General features: G+C 52.9%; 2 protein-coding genes and 1 pseudogene across 2 annotated transcripts; all 3 read right to left on the minus strand.

Moving 5' to 3' along the window:
• Positions 1–4,775: 4,775 nt before the first annotated feature.
• On the minus strand, positions 4,776–6,541 carry LOC129147727 (solute carrier family 35 member F2-like; annotated as a pseudogene).
• A 1,926-nt stretch (positions 6,542–8,467) lies between these two features.
• On the minus strand, positions 8,468–12,215 carry LOC129147545 (zinc finger and SCAN domain-containing protein 5B-like). Its single transcript, XM_054710084.1, has 4 exons — positions 11,832–12,215; positions 11,001–11,198; positions 9,798–9,954; positions 8,468–9,006 (listed from the first exon to the last, which is right to left on the minus strand). Exons 1-4 carry the CDS (start codon positions 12,213–12,215, stop codon positions 8,468–8,470), a joined length of 1,278 nt encoding a protein of 425 aa, XP_054566059.1.
• A 4,863-nt stretch (positions 12,216–17,078) lies between these two features.
• On the minus strand, positions 17,079–18,770 carry LOC129147546 (AMMECR1-like protein). Its single transcript, XM_054710085.1, has 4 exons — positions 18,765–18,770; positions 18,533–18,608; positions 17,663–18,461; positions 17,079–17,463 (listed from the first exon to the last, which is right to left on the minus strand). The coding sequence occupies exons 1-4, from the start codon at positions 18,768–18,770 to the stop codon at positions 17,079–17,081; spliced, it is 1,266 nt and encodes a 421-aa protein (XP_054566060.1).
• Positions 18,771–20,890: the final 2,120 nt, after the last annotated feature.

The raw sequence follows: 20,890 nt of genomic DNA on the forward strand, positions 1-20,890 counted from the left end.
GTGATATCACTGATCGGCTGCCTCCTGCACGCCCCTCTACTGGGGATGGAGCCTGCAACCCGGGCGTGTGTCCTTGACGGGAACTAACCCTGGGACCTTCCAGTCCACAGGCTGATGCTCCACCCACCAAGCCAAACCAGGTGGGGCCAGATACTTTCTCACGGTGGCAGAATGCACAACCTGAAATTCACCACTCTAACTCCTTTGTAAAAACACTCAGCCAAGCATATGAAGAGAGAGGGGAAGAGAGAGACTTGTCTGTCCGGGTATCTGTGCGTCCATTGGTGGGTTCTTGTTTCCGTCCTGACCCGGGGCTCTAACCAACGGGGCTCCTCAGCCAGGGCCTAACTCTTCCTTAAAGGCGGCAGTTTGGGGCCACTAAGTGCCTTGCAAATGCTGTTCTGCACTCACCACTGTCTGGGTCCAGAACTGAGTTTTGGGCACCACAAAAGGAAACCCTATCCCCACCGAGTTCTCTGCCACCCACCTCACGACCCTTGCCCTCAATTCCCTGATCTGTCTGAATGAATGGATTAATGATCTGCCTGAATGAATGGATTAATGATCTGCCTGAATGAATGGATTAATGATCTGTCTGAATGAATGGATTAATGGGTGACACTTATATAATCTCATCCCAGAAAAATCTGTGAGATATTGAGGAAGCAAGATTTTTAATGACAAATTTTGACCCTAGTTGGTTTGTCTCAGTGGATAGAGCGTTGACCCATGGACTGAAGGATCCATGTCAAGGGCACATCCCTCAGTTGCAGGCGCAATTCCTGGGCTCGGATAAGGTGTGTGCATGAGGCAACCAATCGCTATGTCTCTCCCACATTCATGTTTCTCTGTGTGTGTGTGTGTGTGTGTGTGTATGTGTGTGTGTGTGTCTGGCTCTCCCTTCCCCTCTCTCTACAATTCAATGGAAAAGCATCCTCGGTGAGGATTAACCAACAAGAAGGAGGAATTGTCACAGGCCCTAAGGGACCTTCCAGAGGCAAGAGTCACTTCCCAGGATCCTCAGAGACCAGGTTTCTCTCAAGGGCAGCAGCTATGAACACAGGGCCCCCAGCCATCCTTCCCCCAGAGGTAGGGGATCCATCTGAAGGTCAGGACAAGGTCGCTGGAGAGTCAAGAGTATGAGACCCTAGGGGAGGTGTGTGTGTGTGTGTGTGTGTGTGTGTGTAGGAGGTTCCCTAGAGTTTCCTGTGTGTGGAAGGTGAGAACACATGTGTGAAAGCATGAAGCTAGGAAACCCTGGGGATTCAGAGGTTTCCTGTCACTGGAAATCAGGGAGGAGGCAGGGATTTCCCTGGTCATTTCTAGAACGTTTGGGCTCCTTTCACGTTAAGAAAGCCATGGAAAAACAAACAAAAAATCACCACCAACAACAAAGACAGACAAGGAGTCACAGAAACATGAAACCAGCGCCACAATATGGAAGCATCCGACGTGCCATGAATAAGACGACAGGATCCAGCAGAGGCAGTGCCTGCACACAGGGGAACATTACTCGGCCAGACAAAGGAATGAGACCCTTCCATTTGCCAAAGCCGGGATGAGCCTAGAGGGTCTCAGGCTGCCAGAAATCAGCCAGTCAGAGAAGGATGAGTTACCACTAGATTTCCCTTCCATGTGGAGTCTAAAGAACAAAATAAACGACCAAACTCACTCCCAGACACGGAGAACGGACTGATGGTTGTCACAACCAGGCCTAGGGCAATGGGAGGCACTGCCAGGCACCCTAAGATGCACAGGACAGCACCTCACCCCACCCCCAAATTAAAAATAAATCCCGTCAAAACAGCCAACAGTGTCCGAGACTGCAAAGCCCTGGTTTTGAATAGAAACCACGCCCCATGTGTGAAAGGGGTGCGGGGGGCCCTTGGTTTTCACAGGATCTCAGAAATGATGCACAGCACACACATCCAGGTCATTCTGAGACCAACCTCCATCCCTCCATCCATCCATCTACCCATTCGTCCATCCATCCACCCTAGGAAGGCAGAGGGAGAGAGACAAACCTCAATGAGCAGAGAGAATCACTGATCGGCTGCCTCCTGCACGCCCCTCTACTGGGGATGGAGCCTGCAACCCGGGCGTGTGCCCTTGACGGGAACTAACCCTGGGACCTTCCAGTCCACAGGCTGATGCTCCACCCACCAAGCCAAACCAGGTGGGGCCAGATACTTTCTCACGGTGGCAAAATGCACAACCTGAAATTCACCACTCTAACTCCTTTGTAAACACTCAGCCAAGCATATAAAGATAGAGGGGAAAAGAGAGAGATTTGTCTGTCCTGCTATCTGTGCGTCCATTGGTGGATTCTTGTATCCATCCATCACCCACCCATCCATCCATCCACCCATCCATCCATCCACCCACCCATCCATCCATCCATCCATCCATCCATCCATCCATCCATCCATCCATCCATCCATCCTTTCCTCCGAACATCGGTCCATCCATCGGTCCTCACTCCCTTCCAAACGCCCGGCCTCGCCCGGCCTCGGACGCCCTCGCCCCACTCACCGCCTCCGCAACACCCGGTCTGCACTTCTCCTTCCGCAGCCTGGCCTGGCGAGCTCTGAGCCAGGGGCTGAGACCCGCCTTTTTACACACACGCTCTGGGCTTCACTTCCGTTCCCGCCCCGCCCTGTGATTGGTTAGAGACCAGGCATTGATCCTTTCTCCACAATCTTCTTAGACAGGGTTTGCGGGAGAGAAACACCCCGCGGCCCCAGGGGGTGTTGGCCTCTGAGCCCTCAGCACGTGTCTGCAGCGTTTGAAGGGCCCCAGACACGCAGGCCCGGCCCTGGCGGGTGTGGCTCAGTGGTTCCAGCGAGGGCCTGGGTGCCGAGGGTCGCGGAGGGTCCCAGGTTCGGTTCCTCTCTATCCCTTTCTCTCCCTAGAATCGATTTTAAAAGAATAAATAACAAGTAAAAATGCCCAGCCAGCGTGGCTCAGTGGTTGAGCATCGACCTATGAACCAGGAGGTCACGGTTGGATCCTTGGTCAAGGGCACAGGCCTGCTTTTCAGGTTCAATCCCCAGTGTGGGGCCTGCAGGAGGCAGCCGATCAACGGTTCTCTCTCATCATTGATGCTTCTCTCTCTCTCTCCCTCTCCCTTTCTCTGAAATCAATAAAAATCTATCAAAAAAAGTTAAGTTGTTAAATTTCATGTGACCTGTATCTTATCTCAATTAAATAATGCTTTATTTTTATTGTTGACACTATGGCAGGATTAACAGGTCTCATATACATAATCTCATCACAGATAATGCTCTTTCCTCTTGGAAATATCGAGGAAGCAAGAATTTTAATGAGAAATGTTCACCCCAGCTGGTGTGGCTCAGTGGATAGAGCGTTGGCCCATGGACTGTAGGATCCACGTGATGGGAACATCCCTCAGTTGCAGGCGCAATTCCTGGCTGGGCAAAGGGTGGGTGCATGAGGCAACCAATCTTTGTGTCACCCCCACATCCTTGTCTCTCTCTCTGTGTCTGCCTCTCCCTTCCCCTCTCTCTACAAGTCAATGGAAGGGCATCCTCGGTGAGGATTAACCAACAAGAAGGAGGAATTCTCACAGGCCATAAGGGACCTTCCAGAGGCAAGAGCCACTTCCCAGGATTCTCAGAGACCAGGTTTCTCTCAAGTGCAGCAGCTATGAACACAGGGCCCCCAGCCATCCTTCCCCCACAGGGAGGGGGTCCACCTGAAGGTCTGGGCAAGGTCAATGGACAGTCAGGAGGATGAGACCCTAGGGGACGGGTGTGTGTGTGTGTGTGTGTGTGTGTGTGAGGTTCCCTAGAGTTTCCTGTGTGTGGAAGGTGAGAACACATGTGTGAAAGCATGAAGCTAGAAAATCCTGGGGATTCAGAGGTTTCCTGTCACTGGAAATCAGGGAGAAGGTAGGGATTTCCCTGGTCATTTCTAGAACGTTTGGGCTCCTTTCACGTTAAGAAAGCCATGGAAAAACAAACAAAAAATCACCACCAGCAACAAAGACAGACATGGAGTCACAGAGAAACATGAAACTAGTGCCACCGTATGGAAGCATCGGACGTGTCCATGAATAAGACGATGGGATCAAGCAGAAATGGTGCCTGTAAAAAGGGGAACATTACTCGGCCTTAAAAAGGAATGAGACCCTACCATTTGTCAAAGCTGGGATTAGCCTAGAAGGTCTTAGGCTGCGTGAAATCAGCCAGTCAGAGAAGGGTGAGTTACCACTAGATTTCCCTTCCATGTGGAATCTAAAGAACAAAATAAACGACCAAACTCACTCCCAGGCACGGAGAACGGACTGATGGTTGTCACTACCTGGCCTGGGGGTGGCGGGGAGAGGCTCTGCCAGGCACCCAAAAATGCACAGGACAGCACCCCACCCCACCCCCCAAATAAAGATGAATCCGGTCAAAAATGCCAACAGTGGCCGAGACTGCACAGTCCTGGGTTTTTGTTTTTGTTTTCCATGAAATCAGAATTTTTTTTAATAATGTGAACACTTACTCTCAATTTCTTTTATTATAGTTTTATCCCCCCAAGAAAAGCTCACATGCAGTTTTTGTAAAGTTGCACACCGGCCCTCGGTATCATGATGATGCTGCCTATGAGCCCTTTCATTGAGGAAGTTTCCTGAGAACCTCACGGGCGTAAGCAGGTGTAAGAAGTGGGGCGGCAGCACCCTCTTCAGCCAGGAAGGGCGGGTGCCTGGGTCTGCGGCCGGCACTCCCTGCCAAGCTTCGGTGGCGCTCACACTCCGGCTTCTCCAGCTACAGGAAGGCGGAGGCGGTCTCCGGGAGGCTCTCCTCCAGCTTCAGGCCCAGGTTGTCCATGCCAGTGCTGGGGGCGCGTCGGGCTGGAGCAGGAGAGGACCAAGCCCACCATGATGACGGTGAAGGACAGGAGGTAGAGCCCCGAAAACTTACAGCCAAAGAGAAAGAGTCCAAAGCAAAGGCTGTAGAGATCAGCCGTCAGGAGGCCCAGGTTCGCTGAGGTGGCACCGGTAACCTTCATCACCAGTGGCATGAAGCTGTACAGACAGAACATACAGAGGGCACATGCCGCGAACAGCAGGGCAATTTTCCAGTCCCAATGAATTCGGGCAATATCCTTACATTCCACAAGCAATAGCTGTATGCCACTGATGATTGTTCCAAATAAGCCCAGCATTCCTAAAAGCTCCTGTCTGCTCAGCTTCTTCACCATGTACTCTTCACACACATTGAAATGGCATAGAGGGAAGCCCCAACAAGAACCAAGACGTCACCAATCAGTACATCACCGCCTGAATTGTCTTCCCTCCCTGATAATATGTCCGCGCCAACCGTCGTTCCGACGCCCAGCAGACAGACAGCCACGGCAACAAAATGGATCACTCTGTATCTTGCATAAAGAAGGAACCAGGAGAGAGCCATCAACACAGGAATTCCAAAGCAATCCAAAAGCTGGACGCTGGTGAGAGTCGTGTACTGGTACGCTCTGACAATCAGGTAATTCGCCTCCACGTCTGCTAGTCCCAGCAGGATGTACTTCCACCATTGTCTTTTCAAGATGTGTAAAAGGCTATTGGGGCCTGCTGATGGGCACTTAGGCTGTTTCCAAATCTTAGCTGTTGTAAATTGTGCTGCTATGAACATAGGGATGTATATATCCTTTCTGATTGGTATTTCTGATTCCTTGGGATATAGTACTAGAAGTGGGATTACTGGGTCAAATCGGAGTTCCGTTTTTAACTTTTTGAGGAAACTCCATAGTATCTTCCACCGAGGCTGCACCAGTCTGCATTCCCACCAGCAGTGCACGAGGGTTCCCTTTTCTCCGCATCCTCGCCAGCACTTGTCGTTTGTTGATTTGTTGATGATAGCCATTCTGACAGGTGTGAGATGGTACCGCATTGTTGAAGTGTTTTTAAAATTGTCTCTTAATCTTATCAACCTAACTTGTAATTTTACTGACATTAAAAAATTAAAAATTTTAATTTTTCTGACCACTTGTACTGTTCCAGTTTGGTGCTACTCATTTTAATCAACAATGCCAGAGATTATGCATGAATCTCTAATCAGTACTTTCACAGAATTCAGAGGTGTCAGACTTTTCTAATGACTCTTATAAAGGCAGCAATAGTTTTTCCTGTTCTTACTTTTGCCTCATGTTTCATTTTTTTAAATGCCTAAAAACCACACTTTTTCATGATGACAGGTCATTGAAAACAGTTAATTCCCACACTCGGCATACCTGATTGAAATGCCAGCATCACTGTAGAAACTAGAAACAGCAAGCAATAGTTGATAAAGCTCTGAAGCATGGGGGTGTTCACTTTGTATTTTTCTGCCAAATACTGGCTGGTGATGGCTGTTCCACATATACACAAGGACAATATCTGACCCAGGGCAATTGTTTTCAAAATATTCCAGGTGAAGAGTTTGCCCCGCCGCCTGGGCAGCAGACCGGCGACGGGGTCCGCGGGGCCCTGCGCCTGCGGCTGCGGCGCGCCGGGCCCCGCCAGCGGGGCTGCCTCCATCGGGGCGCCCGCGGTCTCCGCGCCCGGAACCCCCCCGAGGTGCCCGGGCCCGGAAGACGGGAGGCGGCGCCTGGGAGGCCGGCGGGACTCAGCTCAGCTCGGCCCCTGCGCCTGCGCTCCCGCCACAGTCCTGGTTTTGAATAGAAACCATACCCCATATGTGAGAGGGGTGCAGGGGGACCCTTGGTTTTCACAGGATCTCAGAAATGATGCACAGCGCACACACCCGGGTCATTCTGACACCAACCTCCATCCCTCCATCCCTCCATCCATCCATCCATCCATCCACCCATCCAACCAGCCATCCATCTCTCCCAGCATTGGTCCATCCATCTGTCCTCACTGACTTCCAAACCCCTGCACTCGCCCCACTCACCGCCTCTGCAGTGCCGGGCCCGCATTATATTCCACCCTTAATTGGAGCATTTAATCCACTTACATTTCAAGTAATTGTGGATATGTGTTTATTAACATTTTCTTATTGATATCTGTAATGTTTTATATTGATTTCAGAGAGGAAGAAAGAGAGAGATAGAAACATCGATGATGAGGGAGAATCATTGAGTGGCTGCCTCCCTCACGCCCCACACTGGGGATCGAGCCTGCAGCCTGGGCATGTGCCCTTGACCGGAATCAAAGCCGGGACCCTTCCGTATGCAGGCGGACCAAGTATCCACTGAGCCACACCAGCAAGGGCTCCGCTGATTGTTAGAGAGAGTGGAAGAGAGGAGAGAGAGAGAAATAGAGAAACATAGATTGGTTGCTACCCGCATGTATTCCAACAGGGGCCAGGAGTTTACCTGCAACCAAGGTAGGTGCCCTTGAATGGGAAGTGAACTGGGGATACTTCGGTTTGAGGGTCTAACCACTGATCACCCCAACAGGGCTGCTTCCGTAGGTTTTCATGGCCAACACGTAGCCCAGCTGTGTGGATGCATGCAGTCGGGGGCCACGGATGAAGAGATGGTCCCCACTCACCCTCCTCCTGAGTCCTAACTCTTCCCCCAGGACAATGTGCAGGTGTGGGGACCAGGGTGGTGATGAGCAGACCTCCCGGACGACACAGCGGGGTCCATCATGTGTGGGCTGGGCATCCAGGTGGGTGTTCCAGCCACTGAAGTGGACTTTGCAGACCTGGAGTCACCACGGAGCAGCCACCACGGTGTCCACACTGTGCAGCCAGAGAGCTCTGACCCAGCAGAGTCAGCCAAACCCGGGAATCCTCTGGGGAGCCACCCCCACAGCAGGCAGACCCTCATCTCTGGGTGTGGCCACCGAGCTCCGATGTCCAAAAGGCTCAGTTGGTTGAGCATCATCTTGTGCACCAAAAGGTTACTGGTTCCATTCCCAGTCAGGGCACATGCCTGGGTGGTGGGTTCAATCCTGGGTCCAGGTGCTTAGAGGGAGCAACCAATCTCTCTCTCTCTCTCAACATGATGCTCAGTGAAATGTGGGTATCAGATAAAGGAATAATTCAGAACACACACACATCTCCAAAATGCTGTGGCCCTGGCTGGTTTGGCTCAGTGGATACATCATTGTCCCGAAGACTGAAGGGTCCCAGGTTCCATTCCATTCAAAGGCACATGCCCAGGTTGTGGGCTCCATCTCCAGTAGGGGGTGTGCAGGAGGCAGCCAATCAATGATTCTCTCTCATCATTGATGTGTCCATCTCTCTCTTCTGTCTTCCTTCCTCTCTAAAATGAATAAAAATATATATTTATTTTAGAAAAAAAAATGTGGTGTATCTGACATCCACATGGCATTGGGTATTCTATAGGGAATCTGGCCACTCTCCTGGGACCTCCTTATTTTACAATGAAATAAAGGACAACAGGAGAGATAAGGGTAGAATCGTGAAATATTTATTGAAAAAAACAGCAAGACTGACACAATATGGGGCCGATAGAAAACATGAGTAATTAGTGGAGGACCCCAATTCTAATTCATAGCACCCCCACTGTCTAAGGGCTCATAGACCACTTCTGCACCAGAGGGGACCCCTTCCTTTCCTCCTGGGTCAGCAGGGACCCGGAGCCCCAGGGGCGCTCCTTGGCAGGTCCTTCGGTGGCGTTGGAACGTCCCCAGCTGGCGGAAGGCCCCGTCGCACTGGGGACACCGGTAGGGCTTCAGGCCCGTGTGGGTGCGCATGTGGACGTTGAGGTTCCCTCGGTGGCTGAAGCTCTTGAGGCAGACGTCGCACTGGAACGGCCTCTCCTGGGTGTGGACCCGCTCGTGGCCGCGCAGCGTGGACGCGTGGGTGAACCTCTCCTGGCAGACGGTGCAGCAGTACGGCTTCCGGCCCGTGTGGATCCGATGGTGGACGTGCAGGTCCGAGGCCTGAATGAATCTCTTGGGACAGTAACGGCACTGGAAGGGTCTCTCTCCTGTGTGTGTCCTCCGGTGAAGGTCTAACTGAGATTTATAACTGAACCTTTTGCTGCAGTCCTGACACTCGTACGGGATCTGTCTCCTGGATTCTTTGCCAACAGGGTGACCAGTTGGCTCCACGGTGTTGGATGCCCCGACTGAATTGGACCCGTGCTGTCCTGTGACTTGTCCTTGGTCCAATGGCACGGCTGCTTCTTGATGTTCCTCTTGGGGGGTGGGACTGTTCCCCCTTTTTCTCTTGGGGACAACGCTTGGATTCCAAGAACCTCTTCTCTTCGGACACTGAGTCAAGGCCTGTGTCTCCAGAACATGGGTGGGAGGTACGTCAGCAGCATCCACATGTTCAAGGCCAATTCCTTCTTGGGGGTTCTGCTCCCCCTCTGTCCTCACCGATTCTCCTGAAAGAAAGGGTTCAACACACAACATTAATAAAAGACGTTTCAGGCCAGCTCAGGGATTGAGCATCCACCCAGGAACCAAGAGGTGGCCAGCTCCACTCCCTGTCAGGGCACATGCCCGGATTGTGGGGCTCCATCTCCGGTGGGTGCCATGCAGGAGGCAGGCAAGCCTTGATTTCCTCTCTCATCGATGCTTCTATCTCTATCTCCTCTGCACTCTCTCTAACAATCCATTGAAGTATATATGTAGAGAGAGCACTTTTAACACTACCAAACGCCTCTGAACCAGAGCCCATGTTGGTTGAGAACATTCCCATCAACCAACAGACGGAGAGACTGGCCTTAGGACCCAGGGAGTCCGTGGCGGAGAAGGCTTGGCATTGAGAGCCAATGTCCCCAAAGGAGGACCACGACGCGTGCCCCCCGGATCCCCAGCACAGGGAGCATCAGTAACTGCTCTGGAAGCCCAGTTCCAGACTCACCAGGACTGCTGGGAAGCGGAGCCTCTGGAGATGTGAGAACTGCCTCTTCCCCGTCCTCCATCACATCCTTCTCCACCTCCTCCACCTTCACCACGGGCCCCACACCCTGTGGGTCACTTGTCTTCAGCATCGTCTCTGGCAGGAGGACTCTCTGCCCCTGACAGTGGGCAAACAAGGGTGGTTAAATGTGTCGGAAACCAGGGCTGGGAAGCTCTGTCCCTCCTTCCCCCATCCCAGTGGTCGGCAAACTGCGGCTCACGAGCTTCATGCGGCTCTTTGGCCCCTGGAGTTTAAGTTTAAAAGTTTGGCTCTTAAAGAAATTTCAATCGTTGTACTGTTGATATTTGACTCTGTTGACTAATGAGTTTGCCAACCACTGCCCCATCCGGTCCATCTCCCTGACCTGAGACCCCAACTTACCTAACACCACAGTTTTGGGGCTCTGTCTAGACCTCGTTGGGGCCAATCCCATCACCCCCAACTCCCAAGTCTGTTGTTATGTACACCCATCACAGCTTTACGTCAAGCCCATACATTGTACTCCTTACTCTTTTTGTTGTTCATCCTCACCCCAGGATATTTTTTCCATTGATTTTTAGAGAGCAAGGAAGAGAGGTGGACAGAGAGAGCGATGCAGAGAGGATGAGGGGAGGAGAGAGAGAGAGAGAGAGAGAGAGAGAGAGAGAGAAACATCAGTGTGACAGACGTGAGAGACACTTGACTGGTTGACTCCTGCACGTCCCCAAACTGGACAGGGAATGGATCCTGCAACCCAGGTATGTGCCCTTGACTGGGAAACCTACAATCCTAGGTCTGATGCTGGAACCACTGAAAACACTGGCCAAGGCCACAGTGTTCAGTCTCCATTCTCTAGGCGTACCTCCCCTGGGCATTTCAACTGCTGGCTGCCTCCATTTGTGGAAGCAAAGAGATTCTGGACCCGGCTCTCCCCACTCCTCACCCTGATATGCCCAGAGGAACATTAGATTTCTACTGGCCTGTGGACCAAGGTCAAAGGTCAGTGACTCTTTATGGTCCACATTGGTTCAGAAATGCCCGTGGATTGAATGCTTCCCCTGCATGCCTTCAGGGGTCCCCTGCTAGCCTGTGTCAGAATTCCCAAATGCTGTAGCAGCTATGGGCACCGCGGCCCCTGGAACCGGCTCCCACCCATCCCCACAGATCAGGGCGTCACAAACTCACCTGTCCCCACACCACGTCACTGGGTCCTGGCTGGTTCCCCGGCTCTCCGAGGACCTCGGGGCTGTTCTCAGGATGTGCCCCCGCCTTACTTATGGGGGATGGGGACTTCACGGACAAGTCCACCCCGAGGTCTGTGTCCCCGGCTTCCTCGTCGGAATTCTCCTGAAGATACTCCTGCCCATGGAGGGTGACCACCGTCTGCGGGAGGAAATGAAGCAGGATGAGACCCGGAGGCACCTCCTCCTGGCGTGTGTGCTCCTCACACTCACACGTTCAGTGGAATCACACAGGGGTGTTCCCTCTCTCTCCCCTTCCCCATTCTCTCTCTAAAAAGGAATTCTTTCAATCAATCAATAAAATGGCAACCGCCCACATGGTGGCAACCAAACATGTCTCCCAACATGGCCACGGGCTCCCTGGAGAGCCCGGCGCCATCCCTGCACCTGGTCTGTGCCTCAGTTTCCTCGCCCGCGAGGCAGCACCGACAAGTCTACCTCCTGGGGTTAATCTGAGGTCATTGGGGAAGCGAGCCTCAGGAAGGGAGAACAAATGTCGGAAGATGTCCCTCTAAGGAAGCTCCTGTGTCTGGGCGCCGTGGCGCAGCCGTTGGGTATTTACCTCTGACCCAGGAGGTCACAGGTCGATTCCCGGCCAGGGCATACCACCGTGTTGCGGGCTGGATCCTCAATGCGATGGTGGGGAATGCAGGATGCAGCCAATCAATGATTCTCTCTCATTATTGATGTTTCAATCTCTCTCTCCCTCTCCCTCTCTGCTACCGTGTACATGACTGGCCTCCCTTGCCCTGCCCATCCTGCGGGCCCCCCTCACCCATCTCCTGGGCTTCTCCTTGTTCAGCAGCAGGACCTCCAGCTCATCGCAGCTCTGCACCCTCCTCTCCTTGACCAGCACCTGCAGCTCCAGGGGCATGCAGGTCAGGAACTTCTCCAGCACCAGCTGGTCCAGGATCTGCCTCATGGTGCGCACATCCGGCCTCAGCCACCGGTGCAGGAGCGCGTCCATCGTGTGCAGGCTCTGGAGGGGGTCCGAGCCCTCCGGGGGGTGGAAGGCTCTGAAGAGCACGTGCCCCATCTCAGAGTCCCGGTACTGTCCCTCGGGGAGGCGTCCAGGGGGCGGTCTGGACGGTGGCAGCCCCCAGCCCAGAATGCCCTGCGGGTTCCCAGGACCATCTGAACACATCTGGAATGTAGGCATCGTCACTGGAAATGGCTCCACTGGGACTGGAGCAAACCCGCCCTGAAGTCAGTCCTGATGGAGAGCGGAAGAAGGGACGGACGGGTAACGGTGCACAGTGCTGGGGGAAGAGAGGAGAGAATGCGGTGAGTTACCCTGCTGACCCACCCAATACCAAACACCCCTCACTGGTCCCGTATTTAATGCCGTGGAAGTTAACCCATAGTATTCTTCTTTTTAAAAAATATTTCATTGTATTGATTTGAGAGAGAGATAAACATCAATCAGTTGACACCTGCACTCCACCAATGAGGAACCAGCCTGAAAGCTGGGCATGTGCCTGACCAGGAAACAATCCAGTGACCTGTGGTTCATGGGTCCACACTCAACACCTGAGCCACACCCGCTGGGCTCCAAAATCCACTTCAATAGGAACATCAGCGTCTGTAGCTTCTCCTCCGGACGAGATGCAGGGGCCTGGCCGGTGGCTCAGGTGGTTAGCGCTTCGTCCCCCGAGACCAGTTTGCAGGTTCCAGGTCCGGTCAGAGCACAGACAAGAGTCAACCAGTGAATGCAATGCTAAGTGCAACACCAAGCCTCTCTCTCTGTTTCTCTCTCTCACACACACACACACAAATCACCAATTAAAAAAAAAGATAAGATACAGCAATTCCACTGGTAAATTTTAATCACTGTTTGGCCATGATTCTGTAGGAAAATACAGGGAAAAAAAATGTTCACAACCTGGAATTCCATGGGACGTAATCTCTATTGAATAGGAACCTAAGATGGCCCCCAACATTCCCTGCTTTGCTCCAGACAAAGGACAGCTCAAAACAACCCCAGGAGTTTGAAGCTCCTCCAGACATTTCCTTTTCATAGATTTTTGTTGATTTCAGAGAGGAAGGGAGAGGGAGAGAGAGACAAACATCAATAAGGAGAGAGAATCACTGATCGGCTGCCTCCTGCACGCCCCTCTACTGGGGATGGAGCCTGCAACCCGGGCGTGTGCCCTTGACGGGAACTAACCCTGGGACCTTCCAGTCCACAGGCTGATGCTCCACCCACCAAGCCAAACCAGGTGGGGCCAGATACTTTCTCACGGTGGCAAAATGCACAACCTGAAATTCACCACTCTAACTCCTTTTAAAACACTCAGCCCAGCACACGAAGAGAGAGGGGAAGAGAGAGACTTGTCTGTCCGGGTATCTGTGCGTCCATTGGTGGGTTCTTGTTTCCGTCCTGACCCGGGGCTCTAACCAACGGGGCTCCTCAGCCAGGGCCTAACTCTTCCTTAAAGGCGGCAGTTTGGGGCCACTAAGTGCCTTGCAAATGCTGTTCTGCACTCACCACTGTCTGGGTCCAGAACTGAGTTTTGGGCACCACAAAAGGAAACCCTATCCCCACCGAGTTCTCTGCCACCCACCTCACGACCCTTGCCCTCAATTCCCTGATCTGTCTGAATGAATGGATTAATGGGATAATGATCTGTCTGAATGAATAGATTGATGGGTGCCACGTATATAATCTCATCCCAGAAAATGATCCGTGAGATATTGAGGAAGCAAGATTTTTAATGACAAATTTTGACCCTAGCTGGTTTGGCTCAGTGGATAGAGCGTTGGCCCATGGACTGAAGGATCCATGTCAAGGGCACATCCCTCAGTTGCAGGCGCAATTCCTGGGCTCGGATAAGGTGGGTGCATGAGGCAACCAATCGCTATGTCTCTCCCACATTCATGTTTCTCTCTCTGTGTGTGTCTGTCTCTCCCTTCCCCTCTCTCTAAAATTCAATGGAAAAGCATCCTTGGTGAGGATTAACCAACAAGAAGGAGGAATTGTCACAGGCCCTAAGGGACCTTCCAGAGGCAAGAGCCACTTCCCAGGATTCTCAGAGACCAGGTTTCTCTCAAGGGCAGCAGCTATGAACACAGGACCCCCAGTCGTCCTTCCCCCAGAGGTAGGGGGCCCACCTGAAGGTCAGGGCAAGGTCGCTGGAGAGTCAGGAGGATGAGACCCTAGGGGAGGTGTGTGTGTGTGTGTGTGTGTGTGTGTCTGTGTGTGTGTGGAGGGGGAGGGTCCCTAGATTTCCTGTGTGTGGAAGGTGAGAACATAATTGTGAAAGCATGAAGCTAGGAAACGCTGGGGATTCAGAGGTTTCCTGTCAGTGGAAATCAGGGAGGAGGCAGGGATTTCCCTGGTCATTCCTAGAATGTTTGGGCTCCTTTCACATTAAGAAAGTCATGGAAAAACAAACAAAAAATCACCACCAACAACAAAGACAGACAAGGAGTCACAGAAACATAAAACCAGCGCCTGGATATGGAAGCATCCGACCTGCCATGAATAAGACGACGGGATCCAGCAGAGGCAGTGCCTGCACACAGGGGAACATTACTCGGCCAGACTAAGGAATGAGACCCTTCCATTTGCCAAAGCCGGGATGAGCCTAGAGGGTCTCAGGCTGCCAGAAATCAGCCAGTCAGAGAAGGGTGAGTTACCACTAGATTTCCCTTCCATGTGGAATCTAAAGACCAAAATAAAGGACCAAACTCACTCCCAGACACGGAGAACGGACTGATGGTTGTCACAACCAGGCCTGGGGCAATGGGAGGCACTGCCAGGCACCCTAAGATGCACAGGACAGCGCCCCCACTCCACCCCCAAATTAAAAATAAATCCCGTCAAAACAGCCAACAGTGTCCGAGACTGCAAAGCCCTGGTTTTGAATAGAAACCACACCCCATGTGTGAAAGGGGTGCGGGGGGACCCTTGGTTTTCACAGGATCTCAGAAATGATGCACAGCACACACATCCAGGTCATTCTGAGACCAACCTCCATCCCTCCATCCATCCATCTACCCATTCGTCCATCCATCCACCCTAGGAAGGCAGAGGGAGAGAGACAAACCTCAATGAGCAGAGAGAATCACTGATCGCCTGCCTCCTGCACGCCCCTCTACTGGGGATGGACCCTGCAACCCTGGCGTGTGCCCTCGACGGGAACTAACCCTGGGACCTTCCAGTCCACAGGCTGATGCTCCACCCACCAAGCCAAACCAGGTGGGGCCAGATACTTTCTCACGGTGGCAAAATGCACAACCTGAAATTCACCACTCTAACTCCTTTGTAAACACTCAGCCAAGCATATAAAGAGAGAGGGGAAAAGAGAGAGATTTGTCTGTCCGGCTATCTGTGCGTCCATTGGTGGATTCTTGTATCCATCCATCACCCACCCATCCACCCACCCATCCATCCATCCATCCATCCACCCATCCTTTCCTCCGAACATCGGTCCATCCATCGGTCCTCACTCCCTTCCAAACGCCCGGCCTCGCCCGGCCTCGGACGCCCTCGCCCCACTCACCGCCTCCGCAACACCCGGTCTGCACCGCTCCTCCTGCAGCCTGGCCTGGCGAGCTCTGAGCCAGGGGCTGAGACCCGCCTTTTTACACACACGCTCTGGACTTCACTTCCTGTTCCCGCCCCACCCTGTGATTGGTTAGAGACCAGGCATTGATCCTTTTTCCACAATCTCCTTAGACAGGGTTTCCGGGAGAGAAACACCCCGCGGCCCCAGGGGGTGTTGGCCTCTGAGCCCTCAGCACGTGTCCGCAGCGTTTGAAGGGCCCCAGGCACACAGGCCCGGCCCTGGCGGGTGTGGCTCAGTAGTTCCAGCGTGGGCCTGGGTGCTGAGGGGTCGCGGAGGGTCCCAGGTTCGGTTTCTCTCTATCCCTTTCTCTCCCTAGAATCGATTTTAAAAGAATAAATAAAAAGTAAAAAAGCCCAGCCAGCGTGGCTCAATGGTTGAGCATCGACCTATGAACCAGGAGGTCACGGTTGGATCCTTGGTCAAGGGCACAGGCCTGGGTTTCTGGTTCAATCCCCAGTGTGGGGCCTGCAGGAGGCAGCCAATCAACCGTTCTCTCTCATCCCTGATGCTTCTCTCTCTCTCTCCCTCTCCCTTCGTCTCTGAAAATCAATAAAATATATTTTTAAGATAGGAAGTTATTTAAAAATAAAGGAATGAATGAATGAATAAATAAATAAATAAATAAATAAATAAATAAATTCAAGTTACAACTTAACAACTAAAACTGTTCAACCCTGGCTGGGTAGCTCAGGTGTTAGGCCATTGTCCAGATACGCAAAGGTTTCGGGTTGAATTCCTGGTCACGGCACATGCAAGAATCAGTGAATGTTGCCTGGCCGGCAGGGCTCAGTGGTTGAGCATCATCTTGAGCACCGAAAAGTTGCCGGTTCCATTCCCAGTCAGGGTACATGCCTGGGTGGTGGGTTCAATCCTGGGTCCAGGTGCCTACAGGAAGCAACCATTCTATCTCTCTCTCTCTTTCAAAACATGAGGCTCAGTGAAATGTGGATGTCCAATAAAAGAATAATTCAGAACACACGCATCTCAAAAATGCTGTGGCCCTGAATGGTGTGGCTCAGTGGATACAGTGTTGGCCTGCAGACTGCAGGGTCCCAGGTTCAATTCTATTCAAGGGCACATGCCCGGGTTTCGGGCTCCATCCCCAGTAGGGGGCGTGCAGGAAGCAGCCCATCAATGATTCTCTCTCATCATTGATGTTTCTATCTCTCTCTTCCTTATCCCGTCCTATGAGAAATGAATAAGAATATCTATTTTTGAGAAAATAAAAATGTGATGTATTAGACTTCCATATTGCACAGGGTATTCTGTAGGGAATCTGGCCACTCTCCTGGGACCTCCCTATTTTACATAGAAATAAAGGACAACAGGAAGACAAACAAGGGATAAGGGCTGAATCGTGAAATATTTATTGAAAAAAACAGCAAGACTAACACAATATGGGGCCAGTAATTATTGGGGGACCCCAATTCTAATTCATAGCACCCCACTGTCTAAGGGCTCATAGGCCATTCCTGCACCAGAGGGGACCCGTCCTTTCCTCCTGGGTCAGCAGGGACCCGGAGCCCCAGGGGCGCTCCTTGGCAGGTCCTTCGGTGGCGTTGGAACGTGCCCAGCTGGCGGAAGGCCCCGTCGCACTGGGGACACCGGTAGGGCTTCCGGCCCGTGTGGGTGCGCATGTGGACGTTGAGGTTCCCTCGGTGGCTGAAGCTCTTGAGGCAGACGTCGCACTGGAACGGCCTCTCCTGGGTGTGGACCCGCTCGTGGCCGCGCAGCGTGGACGCGTGGGTGAACCTCTCCTGGCAGACGGTGCAGCAGTACAGCTTCCGGCCCGTGTGGATCCGATGGTGGACGTGCAGGTCCGAGGCCTGAATGAATCTCTTGGGACAGTAACGGCACTGGAAGGGTCTCTCTCCTGTGTGTGTCCTCCGGTGAAGGTCTGACTGAGATTTATAACCGAACCTTTTGCTGCAGTCCTGACACTCGTACGGGGTCTGTCTCCTGGATTCCTTGCCAACAGGGTGACCAGTTGGCTCCGCGGTGTTGGATGCCCGGACTGAATGGCATGGCTGGTCACGCAGCCGTGTGTCCGGAGCAGTGACTGTAGAGGGTTGGGGCAGGAAGAGGGCCATTCTGGAGACGGTGCTGTCGAGAAGCAACATATTCTGCGTAACTGACTGTGACCTTCTCACTGCGGTACCTGGTGAGCCTGAGCGTTTCTCTGAACTCCCTGGTGATGGGGGCCTGAAAGCCACCTTTCTGGAGCAAGGCGTCGATTGCCTGGGTCTGATCCCAGCCTTGCTCCTCAGCGACCTCCGGTAAGTATGTGGCCGCCCCTCTGACACCGTTTTCGTGGCTGAACTCAATCAGAATCCCATGGACGCCTACCTCCCAGTCCAGATAACCCCTGGCTTCCTCAAAGTTGGTCAGGAGGGAGACGGAGCAGGAAAGGGGCGGCAGCTCCTCTGGGGTCAGGGGCGGGAACCGGCGGTCCTTCAGTGCGCTGGTTAGCGTGTACTCCCTGAGCCCCGAGTGAAGATTCATGGCAGAGAAGGTGCCAACGCAGCCACGAAGCCGCTGGTCCCGCCCCGTCTTCCACGTCACGAAGAGCGGATAGGGCTCATCGGGGAATCCAGGCCGTCGAGGCTGAGGGAAGCCATGGAGGTGACGGTAGAGGACATCGAAGCAGTAGCAGCACATCTCTGGGGTCACCACCTGGTTCTTGGGGGCGCTGGCAGTTCCATTGGGCCGGGGAAGAGGACTCAGAGCTCCCGATGCGGGGTTCATTCGTGTAACGGGAGAGTTTCCCGCTCCCCGAGTTAAGTCTGACACATTCTCCCGACCGTTGCTGCCATCCATCTCGACGTGGAGTCTAAAGAACAAAATAAACGACCACAGTCACTCCCAGACCGGGAGAACGGACTGGTGGTTGTCACAACCCCGGCTGGGGGAGGGGAGGCACTGCCAGGCACCCTAAGTTGCTCAGGATGGCACCCCACCCCACCCCCCAAATAAAAATGAATCTGGTCAAAATGCCAACAGTGGCCGAGACTGCAAAGCCCTGGTTTTGAATGGAAACCACAGACCCCCGTGTGAAGGGGGTGCGGGGGGACCCTTGGTTTTCACAGGATCTCAGAAATGATGCACAGCGCACACATCCAGGTCATTCTGACACCAACCTCCATCCATCCACCCATCCATCCATCCATCCCTCCATCCATCCATCCATCCATCCATCCACCCATCCTTTCCTCCGAACATCGGTCCATCCATCGGTCCTCACTCCCTTCCAAACGCCCGGCCTCGCCCGGCCTCGGACGCCCTCGCCCCACTCACCGCCTCCGCAGCGCCCGGTCTGCACCGCTCCTCCCGCAGCCTGGCCTGGCGAGCTCTGAGCCAGGGGCTGAGACCCGCCTTTTTACACACACGCTCTGGGCTTCACTTCCTGTTCCCGCCCCGCCCTGTGATTGGTTAGAGACCAGGCATTGATCCTTTCTCCAAAATCTCCTTAGACAGGGTTTCCGGGAGAGAAACACCCCGCGGCCCCAGGGGGTGTTGGCCTCTGAGCCCTCAGCACGTGTCCGCAGCGTTTGAAGGGCCCCAGGCACACAGGCCCGGCCCTGGCGGGTGTGGCTCAGTGGTTCCAGCGTGGGCCTGGGTGCCGAGGGTCGCGGAGGGTCCCAGGTTCGGTTCCTCTCTATCCCTTTCTCTCCCTAGAATCGATTTTAAAAGAATAAATAACAAGTAAAAATGCCCAGCCAGCGTGGCTCAGTGGTTGAGCATCGACCTATGAACCAGGAGGTCACGGTTGGATCCTTGGTCAAGGGCACAGGCCTGGTTTTCAGGTTCAATCCCCAGTGTGGGGCCTGCAGGAGGCAGCCAATCAACGGTTCTCTCTCATCACTGATGCTTCTCTCTCTCTCTCCCTCTCCCTTTCTCTGAAATCAATAAAAATGTATCAAAAAATAGTTAAGTTGTTAAATTTCATGTGACCTGTATCTTATCTCAATTACATAATGCTTTATTTTTATTGTTGACACTATAGCAGGATTAACAGGTCTCATATACATAATCTCATCACAGATAATGCTCTTTCCTCTTGGAAATATCGAGGAAGCAAGAATTTTAATGAGAAATGTCCACCCCAGCTGGTGTGGCTCAGTGGATAGAGCGTTGGCCCATAGACTGTAGGATCCACGTGATGGGAACATCCCTCAGTTGCAGGCGCAATTCCTGGCCGGGCAAAGAGTGGGTGCATGAGGCAACCAATCTTTGTGTCACCCCCACATCCTTGTCTCTCTCTCTGTGTCTGCCTCTCCCTTCCCCTCTCTCTACAAGTCAATGGAAGAGCATCCTCGGTGAGGATTAACCAACAAGAAGGAGGAATTCTCACAGGCCCTACGGGACCTTCCAGAGGCAAGAGCCACTTTCCAGGATTCTCAGAGACCAGGTTTCTCTCAAGGGCAGCAGCTATGAACACAGGACCCCCAGTCGTCCTTCCCCCAGAGGTAGGGGGCCCACCTGAAGGTCAGGGCAAGGTCGCTGGAGAGTCAGGAGGATGAGACCCTAGGGGAGGTGTGTGTGTGTGTGTGTGTGTGTGTGTGTGTTGTGTCTGTGTGTGTGTGGAGGGGGAGGGTCCCTAGATTTCCTGTGTGTGGAAGGTGAGAACATAATTGTGAAAGCATGAAGCTAGGAAACGCTGGGGATTCAGAGGTTTCCTGTCAGTGGAAATCAGGGAGGAGGCAGGGATTTCCCTGGTCATTCCTAGAATGTTTGGGCTCCTTTCACATTAAGAAAGTCATGGAAAAACAAACAAAAAATCACCACCAACAACAAAGACAGACAAGGAGTCACAGAAACATGAAACCAGCGCCACGATATGGAAGCATCCGACGTGCCATGAATAAGACGACAGGATCCAGCAGAGGCAGTGCCTGCACACAGGGGAACATTACTCGGCCTTAAAAAGGAATGAGACCCTACCATTTGCCAAAGCTGGGATGAGCCTAGAGGGTCTCAGGCTGCCAGAAATCAGCCAGTCAGAGAAGGGTGAGTTACCACTAGATTTCCCTTCGACGTGGAATCTAAAGAACAAAATAAACGACCAAACTCACTCCCAGACACGGAGAACGGACTGATGGTTGTCACAACCGGGCCTAGGGTAATGGGAGGCACTGCCAGGCACCCTAAGATGCACAGGACAGCACCCCACCCCACCCCCAAATTAAAAATAAATCCCGTCAAAACAGCCAACAGTGTCCGAGACTGCAAAGCCCTGGTTTTGAATAGAAACCACGCCCCATGT

Source organism: Eptesicus fuscus, chromosome 21 (genome assembly GCF_027574615.1).
Source record: "Eptesicus fuscus isolate TK198812 chromosome 21, DD_ASM_mEF_20220401, whole genome shotgun sequence".
Classification (NCBI taxonomy): domain Eukaryota; kingdom Metazoa; phylum Chordata; class Mammalia; order Chiroptera; family Vespertilionidae; genus Eptesicus; species Eptesicus fuscus.

Excerpts from the sequence above, each read along its gene's own strand:
- LOC129147546 (XM_054710085.1), bottom strand. Across the intron at positions 18,462-18,532 it reads TGGCAGTGCCTCCCCTCCCC|TTAGACTCCACGTCGAGATG; the intron begins CAGCCGGGGTTG and ends TTATTTTGTTCT. Across the intron at positions 17,464-17,662 it reads TGCTCCGGACACACGGCTGC|ATTCATTCAGGCCTCGGACC; the intron begins GTGACCAGCCAT and ends CTGTCCCAAGAG.
- LOC129147545 (XM_054710084.1), bottom strand. The coding sequence starts at position 12,215 with ATGCCTACATTCCAGATGTGTTCAGATGGTCCTGGGAACCCGCAGGGC. Across the intron at positions 11,199-11,831 it reads AGGAGAAGCCCAGGAGATGG|ACGGTGGTCACCCTCCATGG; the intron begins GTGAGGGGGGCC and ends TTCCTCCCGCAG. Across the intron at positions 9,007-9,797 it reads TCCGCTTCCCAGCAGTCCTG|AATCCAGGAGACAGATCCCG; the intron begins GTGAGTCTGGAA and ends CTGTTGGCAAAG.